Raw genomic sequence first — 17,404 nt, 5'->3', positions numbered from 1 at the left:
CCCCTAAATAAGATGAGTTTTTTCTTGTACCAAACATCCTCCAAAAAGGTTTTTTCCTCAAACTTTCAGAGTGAGAAACTTGCTGTCTTCTTACCCAAAATAATAATCTAGTACTCAGGAGTTTATACCTCATAGTTACCTGGTTAATACGTAGAACTTAAGGGACTGTAAAAGAAAGAATTGCCATTTGGCAATCAGTGTTTGATGATCAATAGACGATGCTTTTTGACAAATTGTGTTGTGTTCCTGGTTGAGATACTTCCATTAGGAATGTATCATACTAGAACAAGAATTTTTAACAGTTAGTATTGTTGACACTTTTATCATTGTTGCTAAGCAGACCTGTGATGTCAATGTAAAGACATAAAAAGAAAGAAACATGCAATGTAAACATGTAAAGAATGTTAAAACTGAATGGTCATGTGAGCCATAACATACATCCTAATCCGAATCACCCTAATCATATGGTTCTGTTAAAAAAAGATGAGCTTTTGTTTTCTTGTATCAAAGATACTCCAATAAAAGGTTAGTTTTTCCACATATTTTCAGAGTGAGATTCAGCTAATTAACCACAAAGACATGTCATTACCTTTTTTACCCATCTTAACATAGGGTACCAATAATTATGGAGCTGATCAAATAAAAAAGGAACGTATACAAGGAGTATAAGAAAACCAACTGATTGAAAATTCAGAGTGCTGTTTCAGTAGGTCTGTGCTGTCACTGGCCAATAAGAAGAACTGTGCTGATTACAGTGTGGTTAATAAAGCTTCACCCAGAAGCTGCATGATCAGGGGACAGTAGACACACTAACCTCAGGTTCATGTGACTTGTCTGATCAGCGATGGACACATGGTGCTTCACAATATGTAAGTAACCTTTGATATTTCATTTAAACTTTAAAACTATGAATTAACACGATAAATTTATCAGTGTAAAAATAAAGATCTTTTATATAAAAAAAGTTTTGAACACTTTTTCCACATCAAACTCATCTAATTTTGTCCTGAAGACATGCCAGTAATGATGATGATGATATCTGTAGCTTCAATGCAAGGTATTTCATTTCCTTTTCTCACATGTATAATCTTCATTAGTATACAGAAATGTATTTCCACAAGTATTTGTAATTTGTTGATCAACAGATCATTTTTGGGGAGCAGAAATTATTGGAAAGGGCACCGTAAATGCTGGGGAAGATCTACAGTTAAAGTGCAGCAACTTTGACAAACATGCATCAAAAGACCAGACTAACATATATCTGTGTAAAGATGGTGTTGGAATGATGTTGGAACTACTTGTAAAGAAAGATGAGCTCATCTTCACTTTGAGAAATGTTTCAGTGCTGGACTCGGGAAACTACAGTTGTGTTTACTCATTAAACAAATATCCTCCTAAGAATGTGACTGCATCAGGAAAGAACTCAGTCTACGTCCAAGTCATTGGTAAGAAATATCACCCATAATCATATAAATTAAAACAGTAGAAATGTAAGTATAGAATGTAAATAAAGTAGGGTCAGTTTGACGAATGGTGCTAAGTGAATCGTAACTAATCGATGTTATTATCATATGACCCTCATCATTATAATGATACATACCATCATAGAAAATCAAGAAGTTTACAGTTTATGGTTAAGTCAGTCATGTGCTGTATAAAATATATAACTGTGCAAGTTTGGTAGTACTGGACAATGTGGCTAGTAATGGACAATGTCTTAAGATTCTTAGTTAATGTGTGAGTGCTTCTCACAACACTTCATACCTAACAAAACATGTTAGCTGTGTAATTTAACCAGCATCCAGTCAGTAATCCTAATCCTAAAATGCTTTGTAAATTGACACAGTCTGCTCTGCTCTTCATTGTTTGTCATAATAGTGCGCACTCAGAGTTATTCTACTCCTGTTTACATCACGCTGTTAAAAGCTTAATATTTTTAAATGGATGCTTAAAATGTAGAAGAATGACATAAACATAGTACAGTGCAAAAGTCAGAGACCTCTCTTCATTTGTTTAATTACCAGTCAAAATGTAAATTCAAGTTATTCATCTTTCAGGAGATAAATCTAAAGAGATAACGTATCTGTATTATGTAGCAGAAAGTCAAGTAAAAAAAAAAAGGCAGTTTTGAAAACTGGAGTTTAAAAAGATTATTAAAAGATACAGAGAACATTAGACTCCTGACAACCGTGTAAGACCTAGTAGACACCAAAACTGTCCCCATCAGACAAACAACACTTAAAGCTTTCATCTTTGAGAAAGAGGAGAAAATCAAGCTCCACTCTTCGTTCAGATCTGAAAAATCCACAGGTGTTTGTCTATCCTTCCACTGTGAGAAGACAACTCAGTGCTCTGAGTAAGAGTGTTTGTAAATCAAGCAAAGAAGCTGCTGGTGTTCTCAGAACAATGGATAGACCACCTCAGAGTCCAGACCTAAATGTGTTTGGAATTAATAAATACTAATAAGGTGATATTACTTTTGGTTGTTGAGCCTTTTGATAAATATATGCTGTATTTTTTTTGTTTTGAAAAAGGAATACCTCATTCATTATGGTCATTTGACTGGAAATGAAAAACCTGAAAGAGTGGTTTCTGAATTTTGCACAATAATTCTAAACAAGCTGTTGCGCAAAAACCTTGTATCTCCATTGTAGGCATTTTTTACTTTTTTACACAACTGATAACTTCTGTTACTCTTTACATTGTGTCAAAAGTTCATGATGCAGGGACCAACAAAAAAATGTCCTTAATTACCTGCTACATTAACTTCTATAACAAGTTAAGAATGTTTTTTTCCTTCTTCTGTAAAATTTTAGAGATAAGGATTTTGTTCTAACCATTCACTGTTCACTGTTCTAACCATATGAATACAGTGCTTTTTAAATTACCATATCATTACTTTGAATGACTATAATATATTCAGACTATTGACCAATATATCATGGATTTGTGAATATATTGTTTTGCTCATTGATAAACAATGCTGTCAGCTGTTGCTGGAGCAATGTTAACAAAACACTTTAAACTCACTTGTAAATGTAACAGTTGAGTTTCATTTCAGGGATCATAAAAAACCAGCACACAATTTTCACCTCTCAATTGTTGATCTCATCCATATTGGGAATCTTAGCCCAGCTCTAATGTGCAGCTATTACTCTAATTTTCCCATACTATAGATTTATATGGTAACATCTTGTCTTTCCTTTTTTTCTGGAAAGATATTTTATTCATGCCAGTCATATGAGCATCTCTGACGGATTACAGTTCTTACACGTATCCTCCAAAGAACCTGAACACAAATGGACAAAACTCTGTCCAGCTTACTGTTAAGAGATATGAGTCAAATTTTCCCTTATGACCACATCAAAATATATCAGTATATATGATTAAGAAGTTAGTTTAAGGTTTAGGACTGCTCTGCTTTGCAAATTGAAAAGAAGCTAAAGCTAGTTTCCCAAAAGCTGTGTAGTGTTAAGGGTACTAATAATACTTAAGAATAATCTTATTATTATTCATGTTCATTAATTTATGACTGCTTCAGAATAAAATAAATTATTTCAGAATAAAATATGCTTATAACTATTTGGTTATAACAAGTCAGCTGAGCCAGTGCATTGTAAATCATCTCTGGCTTGCTCTAAATTTTCATAACAGTTAGGGGCCATGCTTGTTATGACCATGGACCCTTGAAATGTTCAAACATTGGTTTGAAATTCCTTTTTTTTCCAAAATTTTTATTTTCTTGCATATTTTAAAATAATAAAAGTCCAGAATACTAGATAATTATTTTGGTCACATAATGGTCACTTTCAAGACATTGAACTAAATTACACTAAAATACCCAAAAGTTCTAGATATTGACTAGGTAAGAATGAACAACAAACATCACAGTATAGTGTAATTATTTAGCTATGTTTTACCTGGCAGTTATGGCATAAAAAGATCAATCAAAGTTCTAATTGTCTTACAGAAACCTGTCTATTATCTATAACTATATCTTTGTACTCTTTGCCACCATTGTATGCCATACAACTTACCTGGTACTGGGGTGTATTTGTAATTTACTTTCCTGCTTAATTGTATGACATTACATTGATATTTACTCCACAAATGTGTTTTACTTTGTCTTTTACCAGCACAAAAGCTATTTCAGTGTCATTTAGTTGGATGATCTTGGTACTTATCATTACTTTACCCAAAATAATTACACAGCACTTTGGAGTTTGCCTGCCACACTTACTCAGTTGATATGTCAAACCTCTTTGGCATTTTAGTGTAATTTAAACAAACTGTCTTGAAACTTGCTATCATTTTACACAAAATACTTATATAGTACTCAGAAATGTATACCTCATAGTTGCTTGGTTAATATCTAGAACGTAGAGGACTGCAAAAGAAAGTATTGCCATTTGGCGATCAGTGCTTGATGATCAATAGATGAAGTATTTGACACTTGTTTATTGAGATGGAATTGCCAAAGACAAACTTTCTCAGAACTCACTTGTAAATTCAGAAATTATAGACTTTCAGGAAATTCTCACAAAGCAACCATGTATTTTTCACAGTTTCTTTGTTTATTTCTCAGTATGAGGAAATGCAACCCAAGTCTAGTGTACAGTGATATGTGAATGTAATTTCTACTGTTATATTAAAGTTATGTAGCTTATGGAAACAATACACATTTATGACATTAAAAAACATTAAAAAAGTAATGTCTTTGTAGGTGTTAAACCAAAAGATTCTGAAGAGAACTCTTCAAAAGGAACACAAAAGGTTCCTCTTGGTGTTGTGCTCCTTGTGCTCCTGGTTGGGATACTTCTACTTGGAATGTATTGTATTACAAGAAGAATATTTAAGAGTAAGTATTGTTAACAGTTTTCTCACTTTTGCTAAGCAGACCTGAGATGTAATTTTTTGTAAAGATGTGAAGACATAAAAAGAAAGAAACACGTAATGACAGTCAAATTTGTAATCCTTTTCCTGTGATTTTAATACACTGTAAGAGCAAAATCTGCAAATAACTGACAAATGTTATTAATATTGCAGAGTTCTTCCAAAACCTAGGGCAAAGGTATGTAAGATGTGTTGTCAGTAACATAATACATTACTGCCATAGTGCACAGTTTTGTGTTTCCTCTGCTCTAACCTGTCCACTTCAACTCAGGGTGGCCTTGTTAATTGGCCATTTGCAAAATTCTGACTTGTCTGCCTCCTTTTCTTAATGTTGGCTGTCAAAGTTTTATCTCAGGCTGTATGGTAGCATCCGTAGTGGTAGCAGCCTGAAAAAAATCAACACAAACAAACTTTACAAAACCACAGAAGAGTACATTTCAAAACCTTTTATTATTAAAAATGAATTGGCTTTACATTATACTCAGTGTATATATGGGGAACACAATGTTGAGACCACTGAAAATGCTTCTACTTTGCATTTTTTTCCTAATAAACTAATGTAATTGATACAGTACATTTAATTGCAAATTATATTATAAGCATAATAATCTGAGTAAAAAGTAGAATTTCTAAAATATTCACATAATTTCAGAATTTCTTAAAAGTTTGACTCCCTTTTGCTTTAATGACAGTGCGCACTCAAGCTGGCACAGACTCTGACCGTTAACAGCGATGAAAGCCTCTGATGAGTAGATTAGTCCATCTGAGAGTCATCTAAACATCAGTTTCAATAGAAGGGATAAGACTTTGAGTGGATCCTGACCTTTTTGTACAAAGACCTTAACATGGTCACTGACACAAATTTGCTTAGATAGCAATGATCTGTTGTTTATTTCCAGTATTGACTGAAAACAATCACAGATTTTCAATGTGGTCTCAGACTTTTGGACCCTTCTGTAGGTATTTGAGAATTGACAAAATGTGACTGTGGGCCAATTCAGAGAAAAAGAGGGAATAATCAAACCAGGAAAATCCTTCAGTCAGTGGACCTTAAAGTGATGGGTTTTCATGTCTAAAGAGGAAGTTTGAGTGGCAGACATTACCCCTTCAGATGAGCTAATGCTAAATATAATGACAAAGCTAACACTCAAGGTGCAATGTTACATGCTTAGGAGAACTTGTGGTCTTGTAAAGAAGATCTTTCAGCCCTGTTTAATGTGATTGATTTATCAAGCTAACTGTCAGCAGTTAGCTTGATAAAGCTAATTAATTAGCTTGCTAATCTTAACATTTTTCTGTATTATTATTTACCATTAGTCATCTTATTAAAATGAATGCTAGAAAATACAGAAACTTAAGTAAAGTTTATCTTACCTCAGAACAAGCATAGATCTTTGAGTGTGGTGTATCACATAGTTCAATCCAAAATATTTCCAACTTTGGAAATGAAATAAATAACAACACCACCACAGATGATCAAGATATCATGTACCTAAATTACACATTTCCAGTGAAACCTCTTCACCACCTCTAAACCTAATATCCATGGTTTTACTGTCAGTAATGTTCTCTCTTCTCACTTCACTGTTCTCACTTCAGTTTGTTCTGAGGGAGGAAGGAACAGAGGAAGTAACACTCAGAAATGGTTGATTTTGGCGGTGTGCCATTCACTCGTTTGCAAAAGTTTATTAGTTGGATCAGGTGTTAGAGCAGAAAGAACACCAAAACACTGAAAGCAGAAGTACTTCATGTTAGACTCTTACAGTATAAACTGTATTTTTTAACTGTTTTTAACTGTTTCAGTGAGCAAGTCAAGACAGACCATGAAGGTAATGAAGACAATGAAGGTAATTTCTAAATAGTGTTATATTAACTGTGATCTGTTAATTGCTCATGTCAGGTACATTCATATTATGTTACTCTCCTTTTTCTAGGTTCAGAAAAAGTGATGCAGACCATGAAAAGGTACATTTTCTTGCAATGTCTACACACAAAATTTCATCATAATTTTGTAAATGTAAGTTTATCTTAAATGTCATTAATAGCCTGATCATATTTTTATGTTATAAATCTTACAGGGAACCCTCTTTTGATGACATGTGTGAATACACCACAATACCAGATTCAGAAGGTAACATCACTTGTCTGAATTATAGCTTTTTCACACATTATGCATGTTAGCGAGTTGCTTCTGGAGCAACTGATGCACACTTTAAAAAGGGGCTGGAAATGTGTTTGCAAATGTTACAACTATTTCTATGATCCTAAAGATTTGAGACTTGATTATTGATCAAGTCAGATTTTAAAAAAAGAAATACCAAAACATCTCAACCATAATACAAATGGAGCACTTATTACATACTAAGTCTTATTATTCAGAAGCTACAGGGACTTCAGTGCAAACTGGTTCAGCTATTCTTAGGTTTTAGAAGTGTGCAGTAAAACTTTAGGCCGGTCGTTGGGCCCTGGTCATTTAAGGGGTTAAACGCTAGAAAACCTCAACCGCTATGCCTGATCAGGGCTGTGTAAGCATTTTAGACCATGCATGTTTTGACAGTGGCATAACCATTGCAACATAAACAACCATGGCATTTTTTAATTGGCTACCAGAGGTCAGACTTTGAAGACACTGGTTTACAAAGGTCAACTGGAAAATGATTCTGATGGCCATTGAAAGTAGAAATTCAAATGTTAGCATTTGCTAAGGTAAGTTTTAGCACTTGCTATGATATGCAAAAAAATAGCTTATCCAAAATTTGTCGGCTAGCCAACAGATTATGAAAAACAATTAGCAGATCACATGTTCCATTGATGCCCTGCGATAGACTGGCGACCTGTCCAGGGTGTATCCTGCCTTCCGCCCAATGACAGCTGGGATAGGCTCCAGCACCCCACCGCGACCCAGAAGGATAAGCGGTTTAGATAATGGATGGATGGATGGATGTTCCATTGACAGAAGAGAGAGAGAGAGAGACAGAGAGAGAGAGAGAGAGAGAAAAGAAAGAGAGAGAGACAGACATACAGACAGAGACAGAGACAGAGAGAGACAGAGCAGAAGAAGCAAGCTGCTCTTCAAAGCCCTGTTTCACTAATGTAAAACTGTTTAACTGATTTTTGCACATCAGACACTTTATTACTATTATTACAGAAACGTTATTACAGTTATTTGACCACACTTAGTGGGTGTTTTTAAAATGCTTTCCAACTAGCTTGCTAACAGGAAGTTGGTCAGGCACAACTTAAGAGACTTTGGTTTGTGTGGGGAGGGGGCTGTGGTTAGGAGCTGCTGACAAAAACTTTCTCCTAATTGTGATTGGTCGAATCACTTGATAACAATGTCTTCAAACATAGTCTCGTTCAACTTAAAATCAAGTGAAGAAACAGAAAAAGGCACAAATTTCTCAAATGGAAAGACCAGTATTGTTCTTTATGTGACAGTCAGTGGGACATTAATGCAGGAGGAATACAAAATAAGTTTACAGCCCCTTCAACACTGAGCACTTTACAATATTCTGCTTTCGCTGTCAAACGACATGGATGCTTTTAAAAAATCTTGGTGTACCAGGAATCAGACTAATGATGGATATAGATTATCCTTGCCAACTGCTAAAGATAGAATTTTGTCACCAAAATGAAACTAGTCGTTTGTATTTGAAGGGTAATTGGCAACTGGTAAGTTTATGACATGAATTGTGAATATATCCACTTTGATAGACCAACACCAGCTATTTACTTGTGTTTACAATGTCGTCAGTCATTTGAGTGCAGCTTCTTTTTTGATAAACTTGAAAATCCACAATAACAGGACTGTCTAAAATCACCATAATTTGGACCAAAGTGTAAGGATTCGTCAAAAACCAGACGCTCGCGGATTAAAAGGACAAAAGGTGTTTTAATAGGGCTAGGCAGATGCAAGGTCAGAAGGTAGGCGTGGGTCAAATCCAAAAGACAAACCATAAACAAGGCGGTGATCATATCACCGAGCAGACAAAGTCCAAAAAGGGGCAAGGCAAAAACGAAGTCAAAAAACAGGCAAAGGTCCAAAAACACTGATCAGCAAAGACAGGCAACAGTACAAAAGGGCAAAGGCAAAAGGCAAAGTCAAAGAACGAAATAATGGTCAAACAACGTACAGCAAATAACACTTGGGAAAACCGCTCAGTATGTTCATGGAGAAGCAATACCTCGCAAAGAACTAAACCAAAGCCCGAGTCATATGATTCAAAACACAGGTGCAAACATTTAGTACTCAGGTGAGCGCGACCTCTGATAGGAGCGCGTAATCTCCTCAGAGGTCATGTGATTCCCCATAGTATTGTGGGTAATGCAGTCTGTTGAGTTTTCCGAGATCTAATTCTAGATCTAATTTCTAATGTAATTTTATTCACAGTTGACACAAGTCCAGATGCTTTTTGGTAAGTAAGCCCTGTTCACAGGCTTCTCCACTGGAACCAGATTAAAATAAATCTTGATTTTTTTTTACTTTTACTTATTCTGGAAAAGTACAGAATGCAAAATAATACAAGAGCATTGTTAATTATTTTGTTAAAATCTTAAATTAACCTGTTTGTTCTAGTTACATTGAGAGTGGGGTGTACAGTCTGGTTCAAGGCAGTGCTGTATACAGCTTAGCAAAGCATGCTGGTATGTATATCTAAATTCTAAACATTCACAATCATGTTCAGATTTGAGAAATGCAAAGAAAGGCAATGCCACTCTATGTATCTTTTATTAAATGGTACTTCAGTGTTTTAATGACTGTTTTTGGAGGAAATGCTCATATAATCTAATAGCAGAACTACATATAATGGAGGACACAAAGTGAAAAGTGTTGCATTTCTATTTATTTATTCATTTGTTTTTAATTTCAGATATGAAGACAGACACTGAACAACCCAGTACATCAACAGCTGTCTATGCAAAAGTACAGAGGACGAAAAACAAAATAGGTCATGATGAATTTACCATGTATTAATAGATCAATATTTTGCATTATTAGTCATCTTCCTGTATTTGTAAAATTTCTTTAAAAATCAGTTACAGTCTTTAATGAACTTAGGTACTCATTTTTGTTGTATTGCGACGAGTTAAGTAGCCTAGCATGATGGATGAAAATGTAAGCATACATTAAAAAGCAAAATTATTAACTCTCAATTATTAACAATCACATGTTCTAATGTGATGTTAATAATCTAAGTATGGCTGTATTACATCAGCATTGGAGTACACCAGTGAAAAATGTTTATATACCATTTATGTCCTACCTTTGATGACTCAGTGCATGGAAATGTTTATGTTGACATTAGTTTTTGTAGTAAAACAGCACAGTAAGTACCAAATTCGACAATGACATAGCAGCGTTTTAACGCTACCTGACCTATTTTTTCAATGTTTTTTGTCAGTGGGAATGGATAGAAACTAAACACCATAGCCAGAGTTGCATAGCTGGACCTTAAAATTCAAAATGGTGTGCTGCTAAAGAACTGAAAGCAAATTACTAACATGATCATATTTTATGAGATCCTATTCTTTATGCTTTGATGATGTGTGTGAAAATCTCTGTCTGATCATGGCTGTGTAAGCATTTTAGACCATGTGAGTATTGACAGTGGCATAACCATTGCAACCCTCACTTTTATAGGTCCCACAGGCCCATCTTGTTAACTATAGCTAGAACTTAAAAGTCAAAACAAACTACATCAATACATCAACACACACAAGCACCTAATAAAAATGCAAATACTGTATTTGATATGCATATAGATTGTAGTATTGACTTCTAAGTTTCTTTTTTTGTGCATTGTTTTATGTCTTAACCTTTGTCAATAAGATTTCAATTTATTCCAGTGCAGTATTACTAATCACTAAACTGGTGAACAATTCCATCAGTGCTACTGATACTATTAATTTATGTGCATTATTAATGTCCTTTATATTATACACAGAACTACTATTTTACACATTGTTTCTCAAATTCCTCTTCTTAATATATGTTAAATTCTGCATTGTAGACTGTAGATAAATAAACAATCTTTATTGAGCTTCATTATTTTCATCACATGCTTCTTCATGATTGCAAAGATCCACTTTAATTTATCTCTAGGATGATAACTAATCCAGTTCATTCTTTTACAAACATTCTCTTATAAAGTCACAGATCATTGCCTAGTCTTTCCTCGCCTGTATTCAGCTTTGCTAGCACTAGGCTAACCATGGTTAACCAAAGCAATTCTTGGCAGCTGTAGCTAACAAACTGATTATAGCCTGTTAGCTGATAGCTATTAGCCTATTAGCAGATTAACTTACTTTACTGTCATTTTTTGTTAATATAAAGTGCAATACTTTATTTGTATAGCATGTTATATATTATTTTGTAGGAAGTTACTGGCAATTAAAGAATAAGTGAAATTAAATCAGAAACAAATGCAACTCTATAGCTAAGTATCTAACAGGTTACTGTACATTTCAGTTAGTAGAAAATGGATAATGACAAATATCCTGGTAGAGCAAAACCTTTATTGATGGTAATGTGAAAAACAAATATTATTATTATTATTATTTTATTTATGAAATGGAGAGGCAAGTGAGATAACACATGGCATTTATCCTCCATTTTAAAATGTTCTAAAGGCTGGAGATGTAATGCTATTTCTGGTTAGGTGGTCATAGTGAACAGTCAGTAATCAAGTTTTTTGATGACGAGACACCCTAAAAATGGCTGATTGCCTGAGAGGTAACCTAACTACTGAATAGAGAGCGCTTTGTGACACACCCATGACCCCTTACGAAAAAAAAATATTCTTAAGTCTTATTTAATTGAGTAAACCTAAATAAAATTTAAGTATATTTGACAAGTATACTTCATGTAGTAGGTATCCTAATGTCAGTGTACTGGAAGTAGCCACTCATAACAGCAAAGCAATATAATGAGTCAAAGTCAAAAATGTAATAAAAGTTAAATTTGGTACCCTGCCCTTAGAGCAGAAATTAGAGATTAAATTAGAGATTAAACGATAAAACCAGCCAGGGGATTTCAACATCATTCAGTCTGGAAATGACAAAAACTGCTCCTTCCGTCCAGAGTGGGTGAGGAGAAAAACATGACTGCGAGTGTAGCTAAAAACACTCTTCTGCTTTCCTTACCTGACCTTGCTATGCTATCACTTGAATTCATTCATGGACTGGTGGACTTTGAGAGAAAGGTTTGCCCAGATAAAAGATCAACATGCATCACTGAAGAGTCATTTTGAGTCATTATTACAGGGTGTGTTATTCCTAATGCCCATAAAGTGTGTTTCCTTGCTCTGATATGCTGCTTTGGATGTGTAGTTGCAGACCACAATGATCATACACTGCTTGATAACTTTGTATTTGTAATGCGATGCTGTATAACCAGGTTTTGTAAGATCTAATATCATTATCATATCACTCATATTCCTGTCTCTACTTCCACTAACTCCTGCACCACGTTACGTTAATTTGTGAATTTGGGATTTCACTGATGGAGTGTGTTTGTGTTTGGATCAGGCTTGTGTGTAGTTTCATTGACAAGTCGGCAGCTGCCCCTACAGTTTATTGTGCCCCACCAGGCTTTCTGTGGCAGAGACGCCACTGCTTGTAAGTGTATAATTTCAATACTTCAATATTTTTTATACTTGTAAGTATGCTTTAAGTGTAAGAGCAGTAAACTTTGAGTTCACTTTGTACCACAACTATACCATGAACTACACTATAAGTGAACTTGTAGGTACTAGTTATAAATGTCTAGCCCACTTTTTCAGTTTATGAAAGTATGCTTTGAAGTATACTGTTAGTTTACTAGTCATATACTTCTGTCTCACTTTTTAGTTTCAGAGTATGCTTTTAAGTATACTTTGTAGCACCAAAGACAGGTGGATACATGTGCTGAGTCTCTTCATTAGAGCCCAAATTAACAACCAAAGGTGACATAGAGCAGGCAGACACAGTGAGTGCAGGAGGGTCCATGGTAACACCAGTCACAAAGCTAACATAAAGACAAGGCCATAAAAAAAACCCAACAAATTAATAAAGAAATCAAAACAGTAAACATACATCCAACAGAACATATACAATACCAGGAAACTTCAGGTGCAAACAGAGGGGTATATAAAGACAAGGACTGACAAGGAGCACCTCGGAAAGGGAGGAGCCATAAACTAGACACAGGTGAGGAGGCTCAGAGGGGCCAAGGACAAGGAAGGAGACAAAAACCAAAACAAACACAAAAGCACATGGCTAAGGAGACATACTAGAGAGGGCTATTAGCAGAAAAGGGGAAGAACTGACATACTTTCAGTAAACTACTTTAATGCTAGTTTAATAGTTATCATACTGCAAGTATACTTGTGCGTTTTCTTCAAATGAATGTAACATACTTATAGTTTACTACTTATATATTATACTTGCACTTTAACATATGCTATTTGGTTTCTATTTAGGTATTATTTTTATACTTGAAACATACCTTTAACAAGTAGACTTGAAATAATAAATACAATAAGTGGACTACACATACAGAAATTTACAAGATATACTCAGGATTAAGAACATATTTGTTTTCTTTATAAATCAAATTTTTCCAAAAAAAAAAGTTGTATTTGATGCCAAAATATAAGAGCTTAACTCAAATTGACATTCTAGTTCAAAACAAACCACACAACAAACACACAGCACGAACTAGGGGTCGAACAACTTCAGATTTTTTAAAGTCAACAGTTGTGTGATGAAAGTCAAGTTGACGTCAACTAATTGCTGATGACATCATGAAAAAAAAAAAAACACAGATGATGGAATTACTTTACAACCAGCGACTTTAAAAATCCATAACGAAGCCAAACTCCACAGGTCAGTAGAACATGACTTTTTATCGTAGTCTTCGGGAAACCGGAGCTAATGACCTTCAATATCTGATCTTTAAAGCTCTGCATATCAGCAGAGCAGCGATAGAAAGAAGCCAAAAACATGCACTTTCCAACAATCACATAGCTTGCTTTCAGGAAACTGGAGATATGGGCCCTGAAATCACCAGCCGCCTCACCTGTTGTTGTCTCTGAGGCGTCCATGTTGTTAGTGTCATAATCATGTGATCAGTGACTAGTCAACATCAAGCTTAAAGCGTCACTTTAAGCTTGACGTCACTGACAGGTCGACTCGTCTGTGAAACCCATAGTATGAACACAGCCCTTAGGGAAGTGGGAGATCAGAATTTGTGTCATGCAGCCTTTCCGAAATCAATCCCTAGCTGCCCACAAACACTTTGCACTTCTCTACAATTTACATGAACGATCAGGATCAGTTCCTCCCACGTACTGTTTACTCTAAGCTGAATAACATAGAAAGTAAACTGAAAGCATACTGACTTATTTTTAGTTTAAAAGAAATATACTAATAACACACTTAAATAAATTCTTTTTTGTAAGGGTCAACAGAGCCTGAGAAGGGTACAATTATGTATTTCATTATAACTACAAGAATAATCTCAAATAAGCAGTATCTTGTCAATTATGATATTTAGTTTAGTGGACATATATTGTGGCATCAGCATAGAGTAAGACACAGAGGAGGCCATGATTCTGCTGTGAGTAATGCTCTTTATTAAACACCAGGCAGAAAAACAACATAACATACAGCCAAACTGAGATGTATCCTTTTGCAGAGCTGCACTGCCATTCGTCACCACAGTTTTAGGGCAACAGCTCTGAACCAACAGTTGTAGGGCATGCAATTTTTAGTCTTGTGCCACCTAGCCTTCTGCTCAACAAGGTAAATATGACAGATACAGGATATCAGTATTTCCTATTTTTATGCCAGTGTTTTTTTTATTAGATTAGTCACTAAATCAAAGTGAAACCATAAATAATGTTTATTTTGGCAACAGTCCCACCAAGTGGTTTAAATAGACACTGTAACATTTTCTTGCAGATGTTTGCACTGAATTGCCTGTTTTAATACACTGCAGATATGTTTCCTATTACAGACTGTAGCCCACACACTACACGCTAGTGAGATATGTTTTTAAAACATGACTAGTTGGACAATTATATATTGTTACATGATGATATTTAATGTTAGCTGGTATTTAATTTATTGCTGAACAGGTTAGGACCATTGTGTTATAATCGTTTGTTATCATACATTTAAGAGCTAGAATGTCATGACTATTATGCTACGTAAGCTATATGAAATAAGCTTACGTAGCATAATAATAAATCAGCTAATTGAAAAACACTTTTGTTTCTCTGCTCTACTTGTAGGCCCTTACTTGTGTCAGTTGTAATAAAAATAAATAAATAAATAAATAAACAAACAATGTTAAACATGATATTATGGCTACCGTATATTCTGCTGCAAGAAAAATGTTACATATGAAAAAAATGTGATTTAGCTCAGGCTATGACACTAGTAAAATAAAGATAATAAAGAATATCATAATCAATGCACAAAGTAAGAATCAGGATTCACAACAAGGATTTAATAGTTAATGTTTATTCCTGGTGGGCCCTCTTCTTGTCCTCTTTCCTCATCTCTAGCAAACATGATTCAACCACCGAACCTCTAAAGTTAATAAATGGTTAAAATGTCCAATTTTCAGGAATAAATGAACTAGGTCAGGGTTTGGGAACATGCGGTTCTGGACCCGCATGCGACTCTTTTAGTGACCTTTTGTGGCTCCACAGCAAAACTACATTTTAAGGTAAAAATAACATAATCCTATTTTGAGGTAAAATAAAGATCTGCTGGTCATTATAACACACAGCTCTAACACAGTTTTCACAATAAATGTTCTTAAATGCTGGAGTTAATGCATAACTGCTAACCTTTAACCCTGAACGTGGGCACACAAACTGCACACAGCAACGCAGATAACAATCTCGCCTAGTTAGTAGTTAACAAAACAGCAAAGAGAAAGATTTAAGACAGACATCAATAAATTGCAGACAATTGGGCTTCTTTGCATTTATAATCACTCCAGCTGGTTTCCTGATACGATTAATCTGCAACGAGAAACTGTCAAACACTAAAAAGTCGTTTCGCCAGCTTCTCCCTTGAATTATCCCGTTCCACCTTAAATGGTGCAGCAGTTACTTTCTAGTGCCATTTAAGGTGGAACGGGAAAATTCAAACATCAAGCTGCAAATGAGAAGCTGAATGTTGAGAGATATTTTACAACAAACTCTACTTTTGCAGAAAAGTTTCCTGACTGAGATGTGAGAAAAGCGGCTATAGCTGACCTAAATGTTAAAGCAGAGCAAGGTAAGTCTGTGTTTTTGTTTATTTTATATTTTTTAGCCTATACTAGCACATTAGCACATACTGAGACATTTACAGCGAAGATGGTAAAATGGACATAAAATGTTTTGGCTCCCAAGGTGGTTTGATTTTTGTTGAAAGGACAAAATGGCTCTCCTTAACATTTGGGTTGCTGAACTAGGTGAACAAAAAGGACAGGGGTATTTGTTGCAACAGCTTGTGCACTGATTCAAATGAGGTAGTGACTTCCCTCATTAGACATGTCTAAAAAATAAACAATAAAACACGTGAATTTGATGAATTTGATGTGATTCTAAGTCTACAGCAAGTACCAGTATTTGTAGAACTGTACTTGAAATATGTAAAACTAAACAATCAGTGCACAAAGCCATTTATGACTTTGACATCACAGCCATAATGTGTCAGGTGTTTAAACAAATAAATCTAATGGTACTGAAATTGTCCATAGCATGTAATTACAAACTACCTACGTTTCAATGATCAGAGCAGATAGCTTCATGCATTCCTGTAATTACAAGTTAAATAAAACATTACAATTAGAAAAAAAGAAACATAGAACATAAAAAAAACATAAAAAAAACAACTACTCACCACGCTGTCCGCCATCCTTATAAAGTGTACACTTACGTTTTAAAACTGTTGGTTCAGAGCTGTTGGCCTAAACCTGTATTGATATAAAGCTGTTCAGCACGGCAAATGGATGATATGGGGGTCAAACCTGAAGGGGAGGTCACCATCAGCCAACTGCATCTACTCTGTGGTGACTAACAACCAAGCACAAAACACCCACAGCCCAATACAATAAACAGAGCCCAAAATAATAATAATACATACATACCACATACCTTTAACTGACAAACAACGACATAAACAACATTTAAGTCCCTTTTACGAAGGGGCAGTGCTTCCCATGAGCCACCAGGCATGGCCATCGGCATGGAGTTGATGAAGAGAAATTTTCAGAGATGATTTGCTCCCATTTTAGAGGTATCTAGATGGCACATAGAGGGAACGCCTTTGATATATCAGGTAGAGAGGCACTCAATGAAAACATCTTAGAACGTAATCGAGCATGTGTATTAATACAAACAGCCTGACAGACTAAAAATCCAGGGTGCTGTTTAAACAGCTCTGTGTTGTCACTATCCAATGAGAAGAACTGGGCTGGTTACAGTGAGGTTAATAAAGCTTCACCCAGCAGCTACAGTTCAAGTTCAGG

The 17,404-nt window shown here is 35.1% G+C and overlaps 1 protein-coding gene across 1 annotated transcript; it reads left to right on the top strand.

Moving 5' to 3' along the window:
* Nucleotides 1–802: 802 nt before the first annotated feature.
* On the top strand, nt 803–10,939 carry LOC118817838. Its single transcript, XM_036584794.1, has 11 exons — nt 803–869; nt 1,013–1,057; nt 1,146–1,445; nt 4,724–4,858; nt 5,047–5,071; nt 6,697–6,740; nt 6,828–6,858; nt 6,972–7,024; nt 9,284–9,308; nt 9,470–9,537; nt 9,765–10,939. Exons 1-11 carry the CDS (start codon nt 845–847, stop codon nt 9,866–9,868), a joined length of 855 nt encoding a protein of 284 aa, XP_036440687.1. The 5' UTR covers nt 803–844; the 3' UTR covers nt 9,869–10,939.
* The last annotated feature ends 6,465 nt before the right edge of the window (nt 10,940–17,404 follow it).

This window comes from Colossoma macropomum, unplaced genomic scaffold, assembly GCF_904425465.1.
Source record: "Colossoma macropomum unplaced genomic scaffold, Colossoma_macropomum, whole genome shotgun sequence".
Taxonomy (NCBI): Eukaryota; Metazoa; Chordata; class Actinopteri; order Characiformes; family Serrasalmidae; genus Colossoma; species Colossoma macropomum.
Note: the sequence above shows the minus strand (reverse complement) of the source record. Positions and strands in the feature narration are given on the sequence as shown.

What these genes read in the sequence shown, in the direction of transcription:
- LOC118817838 (XM_036584794.1), top strand. Translation starts at nt 845, where the DNA reads ATGGACACATGGTGCTTCACAATAT. An exon ending in CACATGGTGCTTCACAATAT is followed by an intron (nt 870 to 1,012) that starts GTAAGTAACCTT and finishes TTTGTCCTGAAG; the next exon opens with ACATGCCAGTAATGATGATG. An exon ending in TACAAGAAGAATATTTAAGA is followed by an intron (nt 4,859 to 5,046) that starts GTAAGTATTGTT and finishes TTAATATTGCAG; the next exon opens with AGTTCTTCCAAAACCTAGGG.